Source organism: Meles meles, chromosome 6 (assembly GCF_922984935.1).
Source record: "Meles meles chromosome 6, mMelMel3.1 paternal haplotype, whole genome shotgun sequence".
NCBI lineage: Eukaryota > Metazoa > Chordata > Mammalia > Carnivora > Mustelidae > Meles > Meles meles.
The window spans coordinates 5,004,422-5,027,243 of NC_060071.1; the positions used below are offsets into that span (position 1 = coordinate 5,004,422).

General features: G+C 50.7%; 1 protein-coding gene across 3 annotated transcripts in view; it reads right to left on the reverse strand.

Annotated features, from left to right (window-relative positions):
• Positions 1-22,822, reverse strand: part of ZNF592 (zinc finger protein 592) — a 48,705-nt gene that overhangs the window by 20,221 nt on the left and 5,662 nt on the right. The window contains exons 1-3 of one of the 3 annotated variants that reach the window (XM_046010264.1): positions 16,287-16,395; positions 12,024-12,107; positions 172-2,434 (exon numbers count right to left, since the gene is read on the reverse strand). In XM_046010264.1, the coding sequence (XP_045866220.1) occupies positions 172-2,415 (2,244 nt within the window). In that variant the 5' untranslated portion in view covers positions 2,416-2,434; positions 12,024-12,107; positions 16,287-16,395. Of the gene's footprint in view, positions 1-171; positions 2,435-2,571; positions 2,704-12,023; positions 12,108-16,286; positions 16,396-22,822 lie in introns of those variants that run through there. The other 2 variants (XM_046010262.1, XM_046010265.1) reach the window with 2 other exon arrangements.

Genomic DNA, 22,822 nt, shown 5'->3' on the forward strand with positions numbered 1-22,822 from the left:
ACACCAAGTACTCTGCATTACGGAGGGTCACTAACCATCAAGCCGGCGTCTTCTTCTAAGACTCCTAAGATGCCACCAGCGCCCCCGCCTCAGGGAGCTTTTCTCCATGCCCAATCATGGAGCTCGCGAAAACCAGGGGGCTGACAGCCATCGCAGGGAGGGTCTGCTTACCAGCCCCTCGCTCTCCTCCGTCGTCCTCTGGAAATGGGCAGCCATAGCCATGTAGTCGCGTATCTGCCTGTGGCATTCGAGACACTTGACTCCGTGCCGGATGAGCCTCACGGGGTCCGGGTAGAGCGGCAAAGCTGGCAGGGTCGGGCTGGCAGCGCCCGGGGGGAGGCCAGGTTTGGGGGAGGCCGGGGGCGCCGGGGCGGCGGGGGCCGGGGCGCTGGCGGGGGCCGCCGCGAACATCTGGTCCGCGGAGATGGGCTTGACGAGCAGCTGCGAGCACTGCATGACCAGCCCCTTGCTCTTGTGGCCGCGGGCGTGCCGCAGCAGGCTGCATTTGTTGAAGAAGAGGAGCGTCTGCGAGCACAGCGTGCACAGCACCTCGATGTGCACGCTCCGCCGGCCGTAGTGCTGGCTCAGGCTCTTCTCTAAGGCAAACGCGTCCCCGCACTCCAGGCAGCAGTAGCCACTGGCCGGCACGTGGATCCTGCTGTCCGCGGGGGGGCTGAGATTTGGCGCGTACAGGGGCACGGGGTTGGAGCTGTGGAGGACCCTGTTGAAGGCCTCCACCACCAGCGGGGCGGCCTTCTTCACCTGGTGGACCAGGGGCACCGACATCTGGGGGAGCTGCGGCTCACTCCGCCGCTGCGCCGAGCTCTTGGCCGTCACGGACGCGGCCACACTGTGGGGGACGAGGTTCAGGTTGGCCAGGTGCACGGCCTTGGGCAGGAGGCTGGCAGGGGCCGGGGCAGAGGCCTGCAGCACCGCGCTCTGCTGCTGCTTCTTGCCGGGCTGCGCGCCGGGGGCAGCCCCCTTGGGGACCCGGGACCCCGAACTGCCGCACGGAGACGCAGACTCGCTGGCCTTCGCTGTGCTCTCGTCCCCTTTCTTGTCACCCTGGGGGCTCCCGGAATGCGTGCCCCCCTCCGGAGAGTGTGCCACTGCCGGCAAGGCAGTGACCTCGTCCTCTGGCACCTCGCTCGGGGCCTCGGCGACGGCACTCCCTAGAGGCGACCCAACGGGGGACTTACTGGGATCGTCGGGGTCCGGCAGGATCCTCGTGACGGTCCGTTTGATTTCCCCCGATGACGTCTTAATGGTTTTGATTCGGACTTTGGGAATCGCTGGCGGGGAGCTGGCGGCCACTGAAGGGGAGCCTTTGCTGCTGCTGTCACTGCAGATGCTCCGAGGGCTGTCTGATGGCTTGATACTCTTTCTAGTGGCCTCCAGAGGGCTCCGGGGGCTCTTTGGTGACTTGGGCATTTTGGGGCTACCTTTGGAGCCCTCTTTCGTGGGCCCTGAGGGATCCTTGGCGTGGCCAGGCTGCTCCTCCTTGGTGACACTAGCCACCCTTTTGGCCTGCAGGGCCACCAAGGCTGCAACGCAAGAGGAGAGCTTGGAGTGGGCTGGCTTCAGACGCTGCCTCGGGGGGACTGACGAGCAGGTGCCAAGTTCCAGGGCAAGCCCCTTGGGCTCTCCAATACTGTTGCTGGGGTGGCTGTTGAATTCCAAAGCTTCCCCAAAGAACCGACTGGCGTCCAGCTCCTTGGGAGGCTCCCCCGCCTTCTGCCCTCCTCGCTCGCGCTCCTGTTGACCCCCCAAGGGCAGAGGCTCCGGCTTGGGCTCCTTCTTACAGAAGTGATCAAACATATGGAGCTCTGGGACTGGAAACTTAGCCAGCGCCTCCAGGACTGGGCCCCCCACAGGCCCACACCCAGGAGGGGGTGGAAAATAACCGTCAGAGTGCTTGGGCTTCATTCCAAACCCATTATCTTTGATGGCATCCTCGGGTTCTGGGCTGGAGATCGGACTGAACTGGTTAAAGGTTGGTAATGGCTCTGACTTGGAAGGTTCTAGCTTGCTGGGGAAACCCCTGGCACTGTCTCCATTCATGAAAGTGGAATCAAACTTCCCACAGTTGTGGCCCAGGTTGTGGGGATCTGGAGGCAGGTCCGAGCCCCGGAATCCATTGTGGAGGAGGCTGGGAGCAATGTGGTCTTTCTCCGCTTCAAACGATTCCTGGCGGCTGGTGTTCTTGACAATGACGCTCACGGCCGGCACGTCGGAGGATGATCCTGAGTGAGACAAGGACACACTCTCATCCATGCACATGCCTGGAGGTTTGAGGGGACTTTCATTCTCCTCACTGGGGGTCTGGATGGCCTCCTTGGCATCAAGGCTGGTGGGATCTGGGATGTCAAAGGCAGCCAGAAGGTCATCAAAATCTGGAGTTTTCATATCCCCCATGGCTGGATGCTGGCAAGGGCTACAACAGAAACAGAACAGAATCAGTGATCCCCAGGATCCCACTGGACTCCGTCCAGCATCATGTCCACCACACTAACACACATGCACACGGCCAGCATGCACACGCATGACCCCAGACTCTGGGAAGACACACACCTGACTTTTACTCCAACAGGTTTCCGGAATGCTGGGCGTCCTGGGGGTGGGGTGGAAAGAGAGGTTTATAGAGCAGGGACAGGCCTGCCTGGCCAGGCCTAAACATCAGCACCTGGAAGTCCCTGGCTGGCCACAAGGCCAGAGAGCGAGCACACTCCATCACCCTGCCTCAGTGCCTCAGGGACTAGCCGCACTCCCTGACCACGCGCACTAGCAAAGCCCAAGCCCTGAGACCTTAAAAAAAAAAAAAAATAAGCGCAGCTCAGCACCTCTTTTCTTTGGAAAACTTCTGATTCATAGATGAGATGTGGCTATGACTTCTGTTAATTTAACTCCTAATATTTTATCATTCACTTTGTAATTTTGGCTTTTTTGCTGGATGAATTCAATCAAATCCAAGATGATTTGCTATTACCAGGATTGACGCTGCCCCACAAACTCACTCCAGCAAATTACATCATATCCTAGGCCTTTTTTTTTTCTAGTCAGTGTCTGCTTGGTTCCTTTGTTTTCACCCAAAACTCTTACTGGCTGATGAATAGATCCTAGATGTGAGGGGCAGAGCGACTCTCTAAGCCCCACATGGTTATCAAATGGTCCAGGGAACAGTGTCAGGGAAGCCCCAAATTTCATTTTAACTTAATAGACAAAGAAAAGCAAAGCCAGCTGTTTCCTTCATGCTCTGGAGGAGGAGAACCACAGCACTACTGAGAGAGAGGAGAGCCAAGGTCCTAGCAAGAGGCCTTGTGTCAGGAAACTACTGCAGAGCTCAGTTCGCTGGCTCCAGCCTGCTGGAGAGAGGAGGAAACCCCCCACCTCCCTTGTTCAGCCCCGAATCCTGCACCTGCGTCGGCATCCCAGAGCCGCACAGGCTCGTGTTATTTCCTGCCCTGTGCTTACCCTGAACACAGAACGACCCGACTCACTCCCAGAAAGCAGTGCAGTGGCTACACAGAACCAGCCACGTGACGAACCCTCGGGTCCAGGAACCCCAAGGCCAATGTTCTTATCCTAAGAACAAAAATCCCTGAAAGCTACACACAAAAGTATACAGCGTTACTAAAACAACACAAAAGAGACAAACACACACAAAGAATCTAAATGTCCAAGAATATGGAACGATTAAAGAATTGATAGACTATTATGCAGCCATTAAAAATCCTAATGATGACATTTACACGGCAACATGGAAAATCACTTAGAGTGCTAAGGCGCCTGGCTGGCTCTTTTGGGACAGCATGCAACTCTGACCTCAGGCTGTTGAGTTCCAGCCCCATGCTGGAGGCAGAGTTTACTACAAATAAAAAATCTTTTTTTATAATTTCCTTTCTTTAAAAAGATTTTATATACTTATTTGACAGAGAGACAGAGAGAGAGATCACAAGTAGGCAGAGAGGCAGGCAGAGAGAGGGGGGAAACAGGCTCCCCACTGAGCAGAGAGCCCGATGTGGGGCTCGATCCCAGGACCCCGAGATCATGACCTGAGCCGAAGGCAGACGCTTAACCGACGGCGCCAACCAAGCACCCCCAAAATTAAAAATCTTAAAAAAAAAAATTTCACTTATAGTGTTTAGTTTTAAAAAAAAGAAACTAATACCAAAAAACATTGTCAGACCAGAACAATGTAAAACTAAGTATGTATTTGAGCCAAGAGTAAAAGAAAAGGAAAAGGAATTGTGCAGGGAGGTGGGACTACTGGTGGGTTATTTTTCAGGACTCTTTGTGCTGACAGATTGCTTTTATAATTTTAAGAGGGGTAAGTAAGGGGGGGACCCACTTAGAACCACAGGGGAGAGGTATCTGGGGGCTCGGTTGGTTGAGCATTTGACTCTTGATTTCGGCTCCAGTCACGATCTCAGGGGCCTGGGACCCAGTCATGCTCAGCGGGGAGTCTGCCTGAGAGTCTCTCTCCCTCTCCTCAGCCCCTCTACCCCCACTCACAGTTCTCGCTCTCTCAAATAAGTAAATCTTTAAAAATTTAAAAAAAAAAAAAAAAAAAAAGACCCACAGGGGAGCAGATGGCATAGCGCAGGTGTGTCTGTTACCAGCCCCTGGGATCAACAGGTTCGCAGGTTCGGTTTCTTGCCCCCCCCTTCCAACCCCCAACAAAACACATCTGCCTGCTTAAGAGTTCCCACAGAGAATGGAAAACACCCACCACTGGGAATATATCTGATTATGGTAGGTGATAATACAGTGAAATACCAATTATCTGAACTAAATACGACAGGCAGCATCTCACTCTGAAATGAGATGGAAAGCTCCTGGACACAAATGACTGTCTCCTGGAAACAGGAGCCCGTCAGCACTGATGACCGGGAGGGCACTAACATCCCCAAATGGGCTGATCCAAATTACAGGACGTGCCTCTGTGATATTTGCTGTGTACGCTTCTTTCTTTCCCTCTTCCTCCCCCCCTTTTTTTTACAATCGGGGGGGGGGGAGATTGAGGGAGAAGGGCAGAATGGGTTGGTATTTTCAAGGAGCTGCAGAAAGCTGGTGAGGGAGGAGAGGCAGTAGCTGAGTGGTGAGAGCCAGGGTTAGCTGGGAGCCTACTGCTGCCTACCGGGAAGTCACAGGGGCCGCAGGCAGAGAGGTCTGACAGCAGAAGAAAGTGATGCTCTCCAAGAGGACGATCTCAGGGACTGGCGGAGAACGGCCAGAGGGAAGGGAAGGGATCTTCTGCTAGGAAGCTCAGAACAGGGAAAAGCTCTGGCGTTTCAACACTGGCAGCAGGAAAACCCTTTCTAACCTTTGGATCTTAAATACCAAAGCTGACAGTTTTAAAAGCCAAAGATCAAGTCCTGTTTTCTATTTACTCATCATAGGGAAAACCAAAAACAGCCACGATCAACAGCACTGAACAAGGGACTCATGGTGTACCTGTTTGCATTTCTTTAAACCTTCTTCCAAAGTAAGTATCACATTGTTTATAAGTAGAAAAGAGAAATTAATCAAAATGTACCGTTATAAAAGCAAAGAAAGAAACTGCACAGAAAAAGACCCCCAATAAAAAGTTGTAGTCACCAAAAACCTGCCAGTACGAAGTTAAAAGGCAAAGAGCAGCATACCGACAGGAATTATCTGCGACGTGACGGTGACTCCCATTAATGTCTTTACTATAGAGAAGGCCATGAAGTAAGTAAAAGATAAGCAGCCCACTAGGAAAATGAACAAAAATGGTGAGCACACAATCAGAAAAAGAAACACAAGTGGACAGTGAATACATTAAAAAGTTGCTACCTCACAAGGAATTAGAGAAATACAAATTAAAATACTGAGAAGCCTGGGATGCCTGGGTGGTTCAGTCATTAAGCATCTGCCTTTGGCTCAGGTCATGATCACGGGGTCCTGGGATTGAGCCCCTGCATCAGGCTCCCTGCTTGATGGGGAGCCTGCTTCTCCCTCTCCCACTCCCCCTGCTTGTGTTCCCTCTCTGTGTCTCTCTCGGTCACATAAATAAATAAAGTCTTTAAAAAAATAAAAAATAATAATAATGAGAAGCCATTTGGGGCTTACTAAATTGACCAAGGTTTTCAAAAAATAATTCCTGGGGCACCTGGTCCTAGGATCGAGCCCCACATCAGGCTCCTTGCTCAGCACCGAGTCTGCCTCTCCCTCTGCCTGCCGCTCCCCCTGCTTGCACTCACACGCTTGCTTCTCTCATTCTCTTGTGCTCTCTCTGAAATACATAAATAAAATATTTTAAAAATAATAAGAATTCCTGGGATTGGCACAGATGTGGCAAAGTAAGCATTTTCTTTCTTTCTTTCTTTCTTTTTTAAGTAGGCTCCAAGCATGGAGCCCAAGGCAGGGCTCAAACTCACAACTCTCAGATCAAGACCAGAGCTGAGATCAAGAGTCAGATGCTTAACCGACTGAGCCAGCCAGGCGCCCCTGCTAAGTAAGCATTCTAAAGACGGTATAATTTGATAAACCCTGTCTTAAGAGTAATTTAGCAATGCATACATAAGGCCCAACAATTCCACTTCCAGAAATTTATCCCAAGGAAATAAAGACTCACATGACAAAGAATCACTGGGGAATTATTTATAACAAAATTATTTCATAACAAAAAATGAGCCACAACCAAAGTTCCAACAAGAGAGAATTGGTTCAATAAATTATAGTATATTAACACAATGAAATACTAGACATCATTATAGCACAAGAATTACAGCTATGCTCCTGATGCAAAGTGTGTGTGGGGGGGGATACTGTAGTGCATATACAGTACAATTCTATTTAAAACAAAAGATTTTTAGGGGGGTGGTAAGGGGACGGCTGAGCCCGGTGGTGGGTACTAAGAAGAGCACATATTGCATGGAACCCTAGGTGTGGTGCATAAACAATGAATTTTGGAACACTGAAAAAAAAATTAAATTAAATTAAAAGCAAACAAATTTAAAAAACAAAAGATTTTCATTATATACTGCGTTTATGAAAAGGGCTAGAGGAACACTCTAAAATCTTAGAAGTCTCTCAACAGATGAGATTATTTTCTTTCTTTTATCTGCATTTTCAAACTATCAAACTGTTTCAAGTTGTACTGCTTGTGTAATTTTATTAAACTGTATTTTTAACAGACAAAAAGAAGAAGGAATTAGGAAGGCCAAAAACATGTGAGAAGCTTTTTACCAAGGACTCCAAACACCACTACCTGTAAGACTCTGAAAGCATACCCCGTGCGCCTCAGCAGGAGACCGCGGGCTGGAAAACCAGTGCCCTAACGTAACTGACATACGACATGCAGTCCAGGTGCAAGGCTCGGGCATGCCAGTGTCTGTGACCTGCTGCAGGCTGGAAAGAGCAAACCTCACACAGTGCTGCCCATTTTGCCAGGGGACAGTGCCCGGGACCAGAGCCTGGGTCTGGCCTCTGCCCCGTGTCCATGAAGACCAGCCTAGAAAGCCGGCCCCGGGGAAGCACCAGAGCAGACAAGGTCCGGGCACGTTAAGCCCAGCAAGTGAGCTGGGGGGGCCTTGTCGCCAGGCAAGGCAGGCCCCCACCTCCTGGTCCCTGTTACTAGGGCGACCCTTGCTACCACGAACGTCGCCCCAAGGAAGCGGAGAGCAGCACCAGGACTGACAGGCGGCGCTGTGCCGTCCCCTGAGGAGCTTCCCTGCGGGGAGATGGGGACACTGAAAATAGATCAACAGATCGATAGATCCGTCCCGGTTGTTTGTTACAGGATCGTCTACTCGCCCAAGAAATGTTGTCCAACACTTAAGCAAACACATCAACAGATGAGGGAGAGGGAACACCTTAATTCCAAGAGGATCTCATCAGGCCTGACTAGAGTCCTCCGAGGGGGCAGTAACAAGAGGACTACGGCAGAACGAGCAGGCAGACTCCACAGAATCTAAATATCAGAATTTCACAAAGAAACAATTTTTTAAAAAACTGAATTCCATACAACTTGGGTGAATGTATGTTGTGTGTGTGTGTGTGTGTATGTGTGTGTGTGTGTATGTGTGTGTGTGAGAAAGAGAGAGAGAGACTGTGATTGTCATTTATAGGGCACCATGAACAGTGGAGTTTTAAACCCACGGACCAGTTCTGGACTCGAGCTTAATACTTGCTTAAGCAGGGGTGCCTGGGTGGCTCAGTGGGTTAAGCTTCTGCCTTCGGCTTGGTCCTGGGATCGAGCCCCACATCGGGCTCTCTGCTCAGCGGGGAGCCTGCTTCCTCCTCTCTCTCTGCCTGCCTCTCTGCTTATTCATGATCTCTCTCTGTCAAGTAAATAAATCTTTAAAAAAAAAAAAAACTTGCTTAAGTTACCTAGAATGGTAGCTCCCCCCTCCATAAGGGGACCCAACTGTATCCATACATGTGGTCCCAGGGACCAGCCATTAAAAACGCCACTATTGGGACACCTGGTGGCTCACTCGTTGAGCATCCGGTTCCCAATTTTGGCTAGGGTCATGATCTCAGGGTTGTGGGATCAAGCCCCGCACTGGGCTGCCAGCTGGGCAAGAAGTGTGCTTGGGATTCTCTTTCTCCTTCTCCCTCTGACCCTCCACCACCCTCTCAAAAAAACAAAACAAAACAAAACAAAAGCCAGCACTACTGGGGTGCCCGGGTGGCTCAGTGGGTTAAGATATACGTATGTACACACAATAAATACATACACATATATGTGCTACATTCACATGCGCACATACATACCGCTACTGAACGAGGGCCTGCGAAAAAAATTAATTTAAAAACGAGGTCTCGTGTCCAATAGGCTTTGGGAACCAATGATCTAGCAGAGTATGACGCCGTAAGCTTCATGAGGGATGATCACTGCATTCTCCATCTATATACCATCAAGCAATAAAGTGAAACCTTCGAGACTGCAAATGGTCTTGAAACTGTTGCAGAAGTCAAAATGCGAAATTAAAAGACAGTGAATTCTCAGGAAGGCTGCATGACTGGGTGAAAGTATGGTAAAGGGGCATCAGTGAAGCCAAAGTGAAGGAACGTTTAGGGAAAAGCGATCCTAATGACACTTGTAGCATAACGGGTTCTCGGTTCGCCGTTCAGTAAAGAGGCTTGGCCACCGTTGCAGCCAATGTCGCATGTTTCATCCCAGAAAGCCCAGAAAACACTACACATGATCAGAAAGAATACTGGAAACGAAACACAACCTGTGATCCTGCCCTTACTCAAAACCATCCAGGGTCCACCGCTGGGTGAGCTGCTCAGTGCCGGTTCCGTGCACCTTAGGAAACACACAGCAGCGTAGGAAGCGGTCCTAAGAGATAAGTCTGAAGTTATAAAGTAGATGGGAGAGCTTTCTAATAAGAGCTTAAAAATTAGAACTCTTCTATTCTGGAGAGATGAAGGTTTAGGGGAGAGGGAGCGGATAACTGACACGTACATGTGTTCGTCACACCTCACACCTAAAATAGTAGAGAGGAAAGGGAAGCATTCTGAAGTCGGAAATAAAAGATGTACACAAATAAGACATAACTTTACTCATTCGTCAGAAAATACACTGAACAGGAACCGGGGCAGGGGGGGCATCAGTCGGTGAAGCCTCTGCCTTCAGCTCAGGTCATGATCTGGGGGGCCTGGGACTGAGCTGGCATCCTGGATCCCTGCTCAGCGGGGAGCCTGCTTCTCCCTCACCCTCTACCCCCTCCCCTGCTCGTGCTCTTTCTCTTTCTCTCTCTCTCTCAAATAAAATCTTAAAAAAAAAAAAAGAAACAATATGAAAAAAAATACACTGAAGTTGTTACAGGCAAAATATATAAATGTAGTAACATGCACACTTATTTGAATCCAGAAATTAAAAAAAAAAAAAAGGCTCTGAGGAACTAAGAACAAGAGCTGTCACTAAACCTATGAGCTTCCTTTCTCTCAGCATTGAAGCCTTTGAATTTCAAATAACATTAAACTTGGTCATCTGTTTCCCTTAACAATATTAAGTTCGGTAATGGTAGATTAATAAAAGTTCAGAAACAGGACATCAAGGGGGCAGAGGCACTCTGAAAACATTAAGAAAAATCTGATTCTATTCAGTATATTGTTTAATAAGACAAAGAAGCAAACAACATGTGACAGATTTATGCGACGAAAGTTAAAGGCAGCAGGATTCAAGGAACATTGGGCTGGAAACCACAAAACTGAGTTTCCTCGAATTTGCCATTGCTTGCTGAATAAGGACTAGCACGATGGGTGTGTGTATATTTATAACCTGTGAGTAAACTCTTTACCCTGCTCCCTCACATGACTGAATACGGCTCACGTGTTGATATAATCTGTTCAATATAATCTGTTCATTCAATGATACGTGTTCAATTATTGTTATAAAAGTTAAGGGTTTACAAAGGGGTTAAGTGGAAGTTATCCTCCGCTTTCTCTTTCAGAGGAGCAGTCCGGGGGAAACACAGTAAAGAGTAAGGCAAGCTGTCTGATGCACAGAGTGAGTGAGTGAACACTCACGCCTACTCAGAAGAAGCTGAGAGTGGAAGCCAATGTCTGAGCTGGTGGCCAGCTGGGGTGACTTCTGTCCCAAGAGCGGAAGCTAGGCGAGGGTAAAGACCGAACAAGGAGCAAGCGTGACAGCGAGCTGCCGCTGGTCCTCGCAGGAGCTTTAGCTGGACTCTGGCCGAACAATGGTGAGAGAAAGGCATTGAGCTCATGGGTGGTAGAGAAGGGAGCTCCGTGAAATCAGATGACAGGGAAAAGACCCAGAACGAAGCCCCAGGCCAGGAACGGGGGAGCAAGAAGAGTAAGAAACGGTGAAGCCCCAGAACGGCTCTGCCCTGACGCTGTCAGCAATTACCTATGAGAAGCTCGTGGGCAGGCTTTGGTTTATCATGTACAATTAAACTAACTTGAAGGATCTCTGAGCCCCTGAATAGGCCAGGCTACAATGGCTGGGCAAATTATCCTAAAACTATGGATTTCTACATAAAATTTAACTCCTGAAGTGGACAAGCAGACCCTCTTCCATACGCCTGGCCCTGCCCCCCCCCCCCGAGTACACATCGGAGGCCTGCCTGTGCGTCTCAGGGGCCCCAGACGTGGGCGCTCTGAGTCGGTCAGCAGCCGGTGTTTCATTTCATGAGGCATCTGGTACTCTAATGGTCAGCAAAGGGCAGACCAAAGAGACCTCAGCAGTACATGAAAGCAGATGTCCCGGTGGACGATGGACCCAGGCAGAACAGCAAAGCTTTTCGCTTGTCTTCTCCTCCATCTGGTCTCAGCCCCCTCCAACGTACACTCTGCCACAGTGGTTACAGGAACACATGCATCTGATCCAGAGACGTTCTCCTCAAGATGCCCGTCCCCTCCAGGAGATAGTTCCACGTCTCCAGCCAGCGTGGAGAGCCTGTTCCCATCTGGTCTCTGCCCACCTCCCCAGTGACTTCCCGGGGTGCCTTTCATTCACAGGCAGTTCTCACAAACTGCCTCTGTGTCAGGGCCTGGGACACTCCTCCTGACTCCAGAACACCCGACAGCCCACCCCACCGGCCCCCAACACAGACCTGCCTGAGAACGCCTCGTCTGCCCTAAGCTTCCGCTCCAGGGCCCCCTTCTCCACATGCGTTCTCTGAATACCGAGACACCAGTCCCCCGCACCCCGCCCCCTCCCCTGCCTTCTGCTGTAGGAGCGATTCCCACGGCGAGATGGGATCCTGAGTTTTCTCATCAGCCCATAAAGCCTCTCCAAAGTTGCGGTCCCGTCCTTTACCTCTATTTCTGAGACCTAACACATGTGGTTCCCAGGGGCGAGTAAGCTGTCACTGCTCACAGACCCTCCCCAGTGTTCCCTCCCGGGACCGTTCTTCAGTGCCTCCCCAAACCCCAGCTGACACACCTGCCCCTTTGTCCTGCCCAAGGTACACTTGGCCCCCAGAGGCAGCTTCTCCTCTCCCCTTCCGGGCCCTTCCACCCCAACCAAAAAATCCCACTTCCCAGGAAGAGAATTACATTGCAAACATTCTAACAAGACTCACAGGATGTTAGAGCTGAAGGGGACCTCAGAAATGATCTGGTCCGGTGGCTTCCAAATACACGTCTGCAGACTGCTCCCGGACCGACTGCAAAAGAACAACACGGGGAGTGGGTGACTTTCAAACACAGAACCCCAAGCTCCTACTCGGGAATCGAGATTTGACCAGTCTGGGATGGATCCCTGCATTTTTTTTAGAGCCTCCCTGGTGATTCCCGTGCACTGGCCTAGTCCACCCTCCTCATTTTACACGCGGAGAACTTGGGCTTGGAAAGGAGCGGGTCGGGGCACCGGGCTCAGTTGGTGGAGCGCGTGACTCTTGATCTCAGCATTGTGAGTTCGAGCCCACGTTCGGTGTAGGGATTACTTAAAAATAAAATTTTAAGAAAAAAAATATTGAGGGAAGGAAGAAAGAGAAGGAGAGAGGGAGTGAGGGAGGAGCATAGGTAGGTGGGTGCTGAGCTCATCCATTCTGGCAGCTTCGCCAGATGCCAAGGCATGCCTGGCAGTGAGGACATGAAGGGAAGGCCCAGCCCCTGCTCCCAAGGGCCCCGCACACGACCCACTGCAAACGGCCAGCAGCCACACATCGGGGGTGCCACGGAAGGCTCATCAGGGCACTGGCTTCCAGGCAAGGAAGGGAGAGGGACTCTCTCTGGCCGTGGTCCCCTCCGTGGGCTTCTCTGTGCTCCCTTTTGATTCCCTTACTCCTCTCAGGGCATAATTTTGACTTTTGCTACAGTAACTTCAGTAAAATATTCTCTCTTCTGCTACTTCATAAGCCCTACTAGAGGTACCCCCTATTACTGAGCTGGTATCCCCTCAATTCTACATTTGGGGTTCTACGCGGACAGGCAGCTCAAACGTAGTCCGTCCGAGCCTAACTCAATATCCCCCTACGGCAGGTGACCGCTCTGTCCTTCCCGTCGCTGAGGCCACATCTGACCTCCTCAGGCGCTCTCTTGCCTTCATACCGTGATTCCAGTCCAAGAGCAAATCCCGTCAAGAGCTCCTCCAAAACTCCTCCGAATGCAACCATTTCCCACTGCCTCCAACCAGCATCATCGCTCTCCCAGGTCCCTGCGAAAGCCTGCCCTCCTTCCTCTGCCGCTCATTCTCAACACGCCAGCCAGGGTGCGGCTGCTAACACACCCAGCGGATCACACTCCTCCTCTCCTGGAACACCTGCCCCTCTCCCGCAGGGTGAACTCCAGCCTTCCCGCAGGGCGGCCTCCGCGGCCTCCATCTCCCCCGCCTCTCTCTGTCACCCAGGCGGCCCGGGGCAGGCACAGGCCTCCACCCCGTTCCTCAAGCATGGCCCCGCTCAGAGCCTTTGGGGCTATTGCTCCCTCTGCTCGGAAAGTCCCCTCAGATCTCCAGGGCCTCCCTCATCGCGGCCACCAGGTCTTTACTCAATGGTCCCTCCGCCAGGAGCCTCCCATGACCGCTGCACGGGCCATTCCCCGCGCTTGCCATCAGTCTCAGTCCCTTCCCACCCCCTGACGTGTTCTGTATCCGCTCGCCTCCACTGTCTCTGTTAAGCTCCGCTGTGTTTACGGGAAGGTACTCTGCCGCTAGAAAGGAGGAATGAGTTGACAGGCTCACCTGCCCGGAACTAAGACTGTTCAAGGGGAGTCACGGGTTCCCACATAGCTTTATTCATAGTAAAGCAGCTGGCAAGTTTGCAGCATAATTTGTGTTTCACTTTTTATAAGCACAGAGACCCTGAGTGGTGATGGGGGTTTGCCAGTGGGAAGGGGTCTCCCCAAAGTAGCACTTGACCGTGTGTCCTGGGCTCCTGCAGGGCTAAGTTCAATACTGAACCTCTGGGAAGTAACCACTGGCCAACGTCCCTACGATAAGCTCATCGTCTTGCAGATGGGATCCGTGTGATGCCAGCAGAGAGGGCGGGCTCCCTCCGAGACCAAGAAGGAAGGGCAGGGCACAGTCTTAAGAAAAGGGGATGTGACTCTGAATATACTACAAACCACTGAGGCGTGTGCTTAAATGGGTGAATTGCATGGCATACGAATTTTATCTCAATAAAGCTGTTATTTTTAAAGATAAAAAGAAGAGGGGATAAAAGAGGAGGGAGCCTGCCATAGGTAGCACCCGTCAGCTGACTGAGATGATACACACGGAAACCAGTTACAGGCAACAAAGTTTAAACAGAGCTGAGAATGGAGACAAAACTGATACACTGTAACCCTCACCCCCTTTCCCTTTCCTGACTTGGAAACAGATCTTAGCAGTCCCGTGGGCACTGCATTTTATTGAAAAGGGGCAGAACCCAGAAACTAAGAGGAAAGGAGAGGACTCCTCTTTGTCCACGCAGCACCCTCCGGGAGGCCCTCCTGCAGAGTTTTGTAAAAGCATCATCTCCCGGTAGTAGGGACTCCCAAACAGAAGCAAAAACCTGTAGCCTCAGACCTGCTGGGAACCAAGCCTCCACTCTCTGAACAAAAAGGGCCCCAGAAAAGAGAAAGTAGCCACTCCACAGGATGACTTTTTCCTCATCTCCGGCACCCATGTGTTTGGTGGCTCTATGTGTGTCACCGGTCTCATCGACCACGGGCAAACTACAGTCCCGAAGATTCCAAAATCAAAGGGTTTTCTGTAGACGAGGGGTTGTGGGGAGAGGGCAGGGGGAAGGAACATGCTAACATTCTTAGGGTATGCTGTGGTTCCCCTCCATCACTCTCTTTCTCACACACACGGTCTTCCTCATCCCTTCTTCTTCCCTCTGCTCTCTCCCCTCTCAACGGAGACTGGGTGGGCTCTTTCACCACGGCGCCTCAGACCCAAGGGCAGCCGGCCTTCTTCAGGAAAGCAAGCTTCTCACCAACCACAGGGTACGGCAACAGACGTTACATCGAGGTGTCTGCATGTGTGCCCAAGGGAAGGACAGGGAATAAGGGACCTAAAGAAACACACCTATGTGCCCTTCTACCATCAGACAAATGGAATATTAAAATTCCTTCTCTTTTTCAGACATAAAGTGAAATATCTACAGATAAAATGATATTGGGGTGACTGAGTGGCCCAGTCGGTTAAACGCCCCGACTCCTGGTTTTGGCTCAGGTCATGACCCCAGGGTCCTGGGATCGAGTCCCGTGCTGGGCTCCACGTCAGCCTGGCGTCTGCTTGAGATTCTCTCCCTCTGTCCCTCTCCCGCTTGCACTCACTCTCCCTTTCTCAAGTTAATAAATAAAGTCTTTAAAAATAAATAATAAAATGATGTGATGTCTGGGATTTGCCTCAAAATGACACAGAGCAGAAGGAAGAGCTCGAGGAGGGTGTTCATAAATGCAACAGGATTAGCCACAAGTTAGTAACTACTGGATGTGGGGGAGGCGGAGGCGGAGGTCTCTACATGGGAGTATTTCCGCTTTCTTAGGACCAGATCCTTGGGTAGTGGACTCGGTGAGCCCAACCAGATAACCACCAAGGTCACACCCATTAGGACAGCTATTACACAACACAACCACCCAAATTCCAGAAAGTAACAAGTGCTGGTGAAGACGTGGGGAAATCAGAATCCTGGGCTGCTGGTGGGAACATAACCTGGTGCAGCCACTAAGGAAAACAATACAGCAGCTCCTGGTGAAAACTAAACCCAGAGCCACCGTCTATTCTAGCAAGTCCACTTCTGGGGACATCCCCAAAAGACCTGAAAGCAGGGTCTCAAAGAGTACTTCCTACACACGTGTTCATAGCAGCATTATACACAACACCCAAAAGATGAAAGCAACCCAAGTGTCCATGAACAGATGAACGGGTAAACAAAATGTGATATAAATAAACAACAGAATATTATTTGGCCTTAAAAAGACACAAAGGTCCAAGACACACACTACAGCATGGATGAGCCTTGAGGACATCCCTGAGTGAAATCCGCCACGTGGCAAAGGACAAATACTGTATGATCCCACCTAGGAATCCAGGTTCCTGGGGGGGTCACGTCATGGAGACAGAAAGCATAACAGTGGTTACCAGAGGCTAAGGGGGAGAAAGGACAGGGAGTTAGTGTTTGACGGGTACAGAGTTTCAGTCTGGGGTGATGAAAAGATTCCGGATGGCGGTAATGGTTGTAAAACTGTGCATGTACTTAACACCACTCAACAGTACCTTAAAAATGGTTAAAATGGTCAATTTTGTTATGTATGTTTTGCCACAATTAGAAAAAAAAAAAAAAAAGGCACCAAGGAACATAAAGACATCACTTGTGTCTCTTCAAGGCCAGCTCAGGTCAGCCTAGACATCATACCTCAGAGAGGTTCTCAAAACAAGGGCGTGGTGAGCGTTGCTAGGGATGGAGAGCTATGGAGAAAGGAATAACATCTACCTAGGCACATGGTCTAGTTTCCAACCACCACCTAAGGAAAGAAGAAAAATAAAACATTTTTAAGTAGGCCTAAAGGTAAATGTCTACGTAAGTTAAGGTAATAATCACAGAAATAAAAGTGTATGTCGGACCCTGAGAAAATCTCCAAACATAAATTCAAAGCCCCAGATTCAAGGCTGCAGAGCGTCTCCCCCTCCCCGTCACGGTGTGGTGGTTCAGGGCACAGGCTCCACGTGACCTCAAACCCAGCTCCGAGACTCGCTGGCCATTTGACCTTGTGGTGGTTTCTTCACCTCTGTGTCATTTTCCCTGTGTGTAAAATGGGGCTGTTGTAGGGATTCAATGAGTTAATATTTGTGAAGTTCTTACAACACTGCCTTCAACATAGCAAACACACATGTTCAGCATTATGCCACCAACCTCAGGGGCCAGCAGGCTTTACCTCCTAGTTTTCCAGAGAGCCCCAGAAGACTGCCGGATCCCTAAATGTCGGGCTGGTCAGAAGCGTGCACAGGGGGGAGGCAAGTTACCCACCCCTCCACACAGCTCAGGAGGCCGGCTGAAGTGGAGGAAGCAGAGGGCCAGGCAAGCTGGGGAAAGTCACAGGAGCGGGGACAGGAAACGGACAAGCACTGAACCAGGGGATAAGAATGAGAGAAGATACAGAAAAGCTGGTAGAGCCGTTTTTTAAAACCAGGTGATCTTTACCGTAGTTGAGCACCAGCATCGCCTCCGGAACTTTGGAAAACTTCTCGTGCTTGGTCACAGCGCCCCGAGATTCGGGTTGAACTGGCCAGTGTGGAGAAACTGGTTAATGGCCCATCAGGTCTGTGCCCACAAATGATGGAGTGAAAAGTCGCATTTCAAATTCTGCTCACGCTTACTCTAATTTGGCATTCCCTCATTTGACTTCATTTTTGTCTCAACTTTGAGAGACCAGCATTTAGTTTGGATTCGAAATACAGATAGAGACAGTATGAGCGGAAAAATTTTAAAGGGAAGGGAAGGAAACTCACAATACCAATTCCACAGAAGAGAAACAGAAAAACTTTCTTCCCCTAAACCTTTTCTTCTTCTTACTGGACCATCACATTTCAAAACACAAACTAAGAAGCAGACACTGTGCCGTCCCAGCAAGGACAAAAATCAGAGACCCGGGTGCCAGGCAGAGGGGTGTTTCACGTCTCCCAGGTGCGTTCGTTCTGAGGCGCTCCAGAATGGGCCTGGTTATTTAGTCCCGGTTAACCTTAGCTCCTGCGGCCACTGGATTCCATCAGGTTATTCGAACTGCCTCCTGTCCCCAGTAACGCAGCTCGGGGTCAGAGAGGGGCTGGCCTGCCTGAGTATCAGGCATCGCTGACCCAGGCTGCCTGCTTCTCGCTGGATTTATAGAAGCTTTACAGTTTATAAAACACAATTTCCACTTCGCAAGGAACTCACCCCAGTGAGTGGGCGAGCCAAGAACGCCCAGGCTCCCACCTGCCTCCATGGACCAAGGCAGGGGTTCCGTTAGGAGCTCTGAACCGGGGTCCGATGGCACACATTTCAGTTTTCCAGCACCCTCCTCTTGCCAGGGAGATGGAACACATCTTCCTTCAATTCACCACTGAGACATTCGCTACAAGCCCTTGCCATAATCATGACGCACCTTAGGGTGTTCTAAGACTCAACGTCAGTAAACAGTGTCCTAGAACGCTGTTCTGATTTAGAGGTTCTTCCAACACCAGAAAGATTAAGAACGGTCAGAGCCAAAGAGACTCCAGGAAACCATTACATTTAAGCCACTGACTCTATGAGCAAGGAAGCAGAGCCCGAGAAGGGAGGCCGTCAAATGAGATGAAGCCAAATGAGATGAAGCACGTAAACATCACTGGGAAAGATGCCTGTTATCCCTGGCAAGGTGACCGGCCCTGCCTTAGCCTTCCCAGAGGGGCGGAATGAAGTCCCTTACTCACAGTTACCCATTCACACACCCCCATCAGGTACCGGGTACGAGGCTTATTTAATCCTCGGACGAGTGATTCTAGCCCTGGATGTACATTAGGAAGAGGTCAGGAGCAAGACTAATGCCTAACCCCAACTCAGACCAATTAAATCAGCATCTTTAGGGATGGGGCCAGGCATCCTTTAAAACCACCACAGGTGATGGATAATTCTGGGGCTGAGAACCACGGTCTATAGACCAAAGTGTGGTCCAGGGAGCAGTGGCCTCAAAAATCACCCCAAAAGCTTGCTAACAATGCAGACTTCTGGACCTCTCTGGAAACTGACCGCAGTGAACCCGGGTATCCAAAGCTGTGACAGTTACCTGGTGGCTATGGAACAATGGCGTTGGCATTGAATGAATCCCAGAAATGGCACCAGTGCTCCAGATGGCCCCGGAGGCCAGGATGACCCAAGCAGCTGGCCCAAGAGAGACTCCCAGATGATTCAGACTCCCATGCCCACCCTCACCCAAGAGTCACTGCATAAGCCCCTCGGCATGGCCGGCAACCAAGGCAACACTTCCAGGAAGGAGGCGGAGCTACTGGGGGCTTCTCCTCTCATTCGGGTTCCCCATCAGGACTTACAAGCCGGTGGGACCACTCAGGCCTTCTCTCCCGTACTTCCTCCATCTCGTTCCAGCCCCAGCCACACTGATCTCCTTGCTGCTCCCAAAACTCCTCAAGCTTTCTCTGGCTTCAAGGACTTTGTCTCCTGCTTTTCTTTCTACCCTGATGGCTCCTCCCTCGGGTGTCTGCATGGCTCCCTCGGGCAGATCTCTGCTTAAACGTCTTTTTATCAGTGAGACTTCCCTGATTTCCATATTTAAAAGAAAAAATCTGCCTCCCCACCAAACCTCCCTAACCTCCATCCTTGCTTTGTTTTTCTCCATCATACTTTATATTTTGCTTGTTATCTATAAGCCTACACACACTAGAATGAGTTCCATGAAGGTAAGATTTTTATTTATTTCCTATTACAATCCCAGTGCCTAAAACAGTGCCTGGCACACAGCAAGCACTCAAATACTTATTCTGCGACTGAATGGATCAGAAACACCAATCTCAACACATAGCTCACACCAAAAGATCACAGGGAGGAAGTTGATTATAGCCAAATCCCTGCTCCACTGATCTCATCTTGGCAAAAGCCTCTTTAAAAACAGGCTAGAAGCCTAATGAAACAGAAACCATTTAGAAATAAGTATTTCCAGTCAATTAACCCAATCCAAATGGGTTTGTGAGTCAAAGACAATTTCTTTTGAAAAACAGATAAAACTATGGAGACAAAAAATGAAGTTGAAAGAAGGCGATCGAACAAAATGGATTTCAGATACAGTCCTGGTAAGTGTATAGGTTCAAAAGAAAACCCAAGAGCACTGACAGCTACCTTCAGACAGGGAACAATTTTCGCAGACCGGAAAGAAGAGAAAGGCTCCAATCTTGGGTTACGGTCTGCGAGCACAGGCCCGGTGCAGGATACGATCGCGTGCTTACCTCAGACCCACCAGCCTGATACACCTAAGGAGGACTCTCCCTTTCCCCTTCTTCCTACTCACACCCCACCCGCCTCCAAAACTCACTGGAAGCCACAGACGATACTTGAGCTCTACCCCGTTGGGAGTGCCGGAAGCCTCTGTCAAGGCAGACACACAGAAGATGGGAAGCGTCCTGCCCCCACCCGGTCTCACTGATGTCCTCCGTTTCACATCCTTGTCGCCTCTCCCCTCCCTGCCTGTCTCTCCGCCACGGTCATCCCGCATATCTCCTGGAGACCAGTCTTCCCCAAACACTGCTTTCGTCAGGTCACTCACTTTTCTCAAAACCCTGAAGTGGTTTTCTATCACCTACCACAGCTCCTCGAGCCAGGCTTTTGAGAACCTCCATACTCTAGACCTAGACCAAGTCCATTGCTTTTACATTTCCACAGGAGCTTCTTCACCTGCTTTGAAGACCAAATCATTGCCTTCCCCTTCAACACACCACTAAGAGGTAAGATTGCGGCAACCGGAACACACTGGACCAGGTGTCCAGTCTCCATTGCTGCCAAGATCGTCCCTGCTCCCCACACCATCCACACCCATTCCTTCCGCTCCAGCTTCCAGACACTGCCCTTTCCTGCTCCAACGCCACAGGCCACGCACCCTGCACTTCCACAGGCACGCGTACTCATTCACTCAGGGGTCGTGACTGAGCACCTACTATGTGCCGGGTCCCTGCCCCCGGGGGTGCTGACGTTCCACCGGATGGAGACACACAGTCACAAACAAGCAGATTCAGGACAAGTCATAGAGCTTTCCTCGACGGGAGCTCCTCAACTGCAATCAGAAATGGGAGTGACTACTTTTTCAATTCTGAAGCAACTGCAACAGCAAGCCGTGTGAACACGGGGGAACAGAGGTTTTAGGCAGAGGGAAGAGCAAACAGGAGTGTTTGGTGCACTCAAGGAACCCACACCAGAGCAGAGGGAGTCAGAGGAGATGGGGCGGGGGGTGATGCAGAACACGGAGGGATACCGCGAGGACTGGCATTTGGTCTTTGACTGAAGCTTCAGGAGGACCGGAACTTACACTGTCCAAGAGTCACTGCCCTCCCCCTATGCACCTCAGCCATCTATCACGAGCTATAAAATTAGGAGGGATTTTTCTTCTTGAATGCTCCAAACTTTCCCAAAGTAAGCATATATTACTTTGGGGGGGGGGGGGGGGCGTCTTGCCAATCCTGTAAGAGTCAGCACAAATTCCACCTCTGCCTCAAAGCCCACTGGGCCGGTGCTAGGGCTCTGCCCAGGCTGCACCCTAGGCCCCAGCCAGCAGGACCACCAGGGTGACCCCAGAGTTCACAGGATCTGCCTGCAGCAACTAATGGTCATCAAAGTTTCTTCTGCTGCCCTCACTTCTCTCCCGCCCTGCAGGAGTGTGTCCCTTCGGATACTCTTGCCCCCAAGTGCCTGTCTGTGCCCCAGTCGTTCTCTCAGTTGACTTAATTAATTCCTGGTAATTAAAGCTACTATTTGGTGATGAACTGCTAAGAGTCTGACCTCTCCCAGGGGGGTGTAAATATTTTAAAAGGGGAGTCTAAGTGGGAATGCAAAAGCCTTAGACTCAGAAAGCCGGAGCTAGAATGGTGGAATGACAGGCACTGGGTTCATATTTTGTGGGTCACTGGCTACCTTCTCCTAACGGGCTCAGGGGCTTGGAGAAACAGTGGCACCAGGAGACAAGTGAAGAAATGAACCATGAGATTACATCACTGCCGCCACCTCCCTCCTCCCAAAGGGCCATTCAATCCATTTTGGGTACCAGAGAATGTTCCCCAGAGGAAACCCCAGCCATCTCAGAGGGGTGACCCGTGTGAAAATAACCACTACCCTCAGCAAGAAAAGCCCCCTTAAGACATCCCTGGTCTGCAAGAAAATTGTTCTCTAATTGCTTTCAGTGGGGGGGGACTCCTGGAGGGCAGAGTTCACCTCACAGGATTCTTTTGTGCTCCACAGAGCACCCAGCTCTGGGTTGGGCCCAGGCTAGGCCTTTCACAAGCAACTGTGGATTCCCGATCAATGATGGCCCCATTGCAAAAAGACTCCATGGGATTTTAAATACAAGTAAACATTCTAATTAAGAATAACGGTAGAATTTATCACACATCTAATATTTTTAAGGGCCCGAAGATTTATAGGCCTAATGACATCTCAGACAGCGAATAAGTTTTTACAACCTCAGCCAGTTCAGCTCAGATCCGAAGAGTCCGTCCAGCAAGGCAAGACAGAGCACAGCCCTTGCCCATACACACCAGAGCCTGGGCTGGGCCAAGCCCCAGAAGAATCTGAACAGCTGCTCACTGCCCACCCCTGGGCCCCCTTCTCCTCTGAAAATGCCAAACCTCTGCCTCAGATGTGTTTTCAGGCCCTAGAATAGCCCCGGGAGGCTTGCAGTTACAATGGACACCTGTCTTCAAACCCTCTCTCGGGTCTCCCTCTGCCCTTCGGCTTGCCCCGGAACAACTTCAACGTTAGGAGCCGAATCGGCAAACAGGAGTAGGATGCTGTATCCGGCAGCAAACCAGAGCCCACTCCACCGGCTCATGTTCAACTCCAGCTTGCCCAGGGCAGTGTGGGGAAGATGTTCCTTTGCCCCAAGAGTGGATGAAAATGAGAAAGAAGTAGCCACCCCCCTCCCGTCTCACACCCAGAATGAGCCGAACCCCCAGAAGGGGAGAAATCCTAGGAATGCATGTGAGGCTTATGCACAGAAACCCCTCTCTTTACAGTCCCATGACCCCTAGGTGGTAACACCAAGGCCTCTGGCATGCCCCATGTTGACAAGCAGGAGACTGAGTCTGTGGTCTCCTGGGGAGCGAAGGCCGGGGACCACACCCAGAAGGAGTGATTTCTTTAAAAGCACTCTAAAAGAAAACACCCACCAAATGCAGCTAGAAGCCAAGTCACACTCTAATCACCCCTCCCAGATGGTGCAG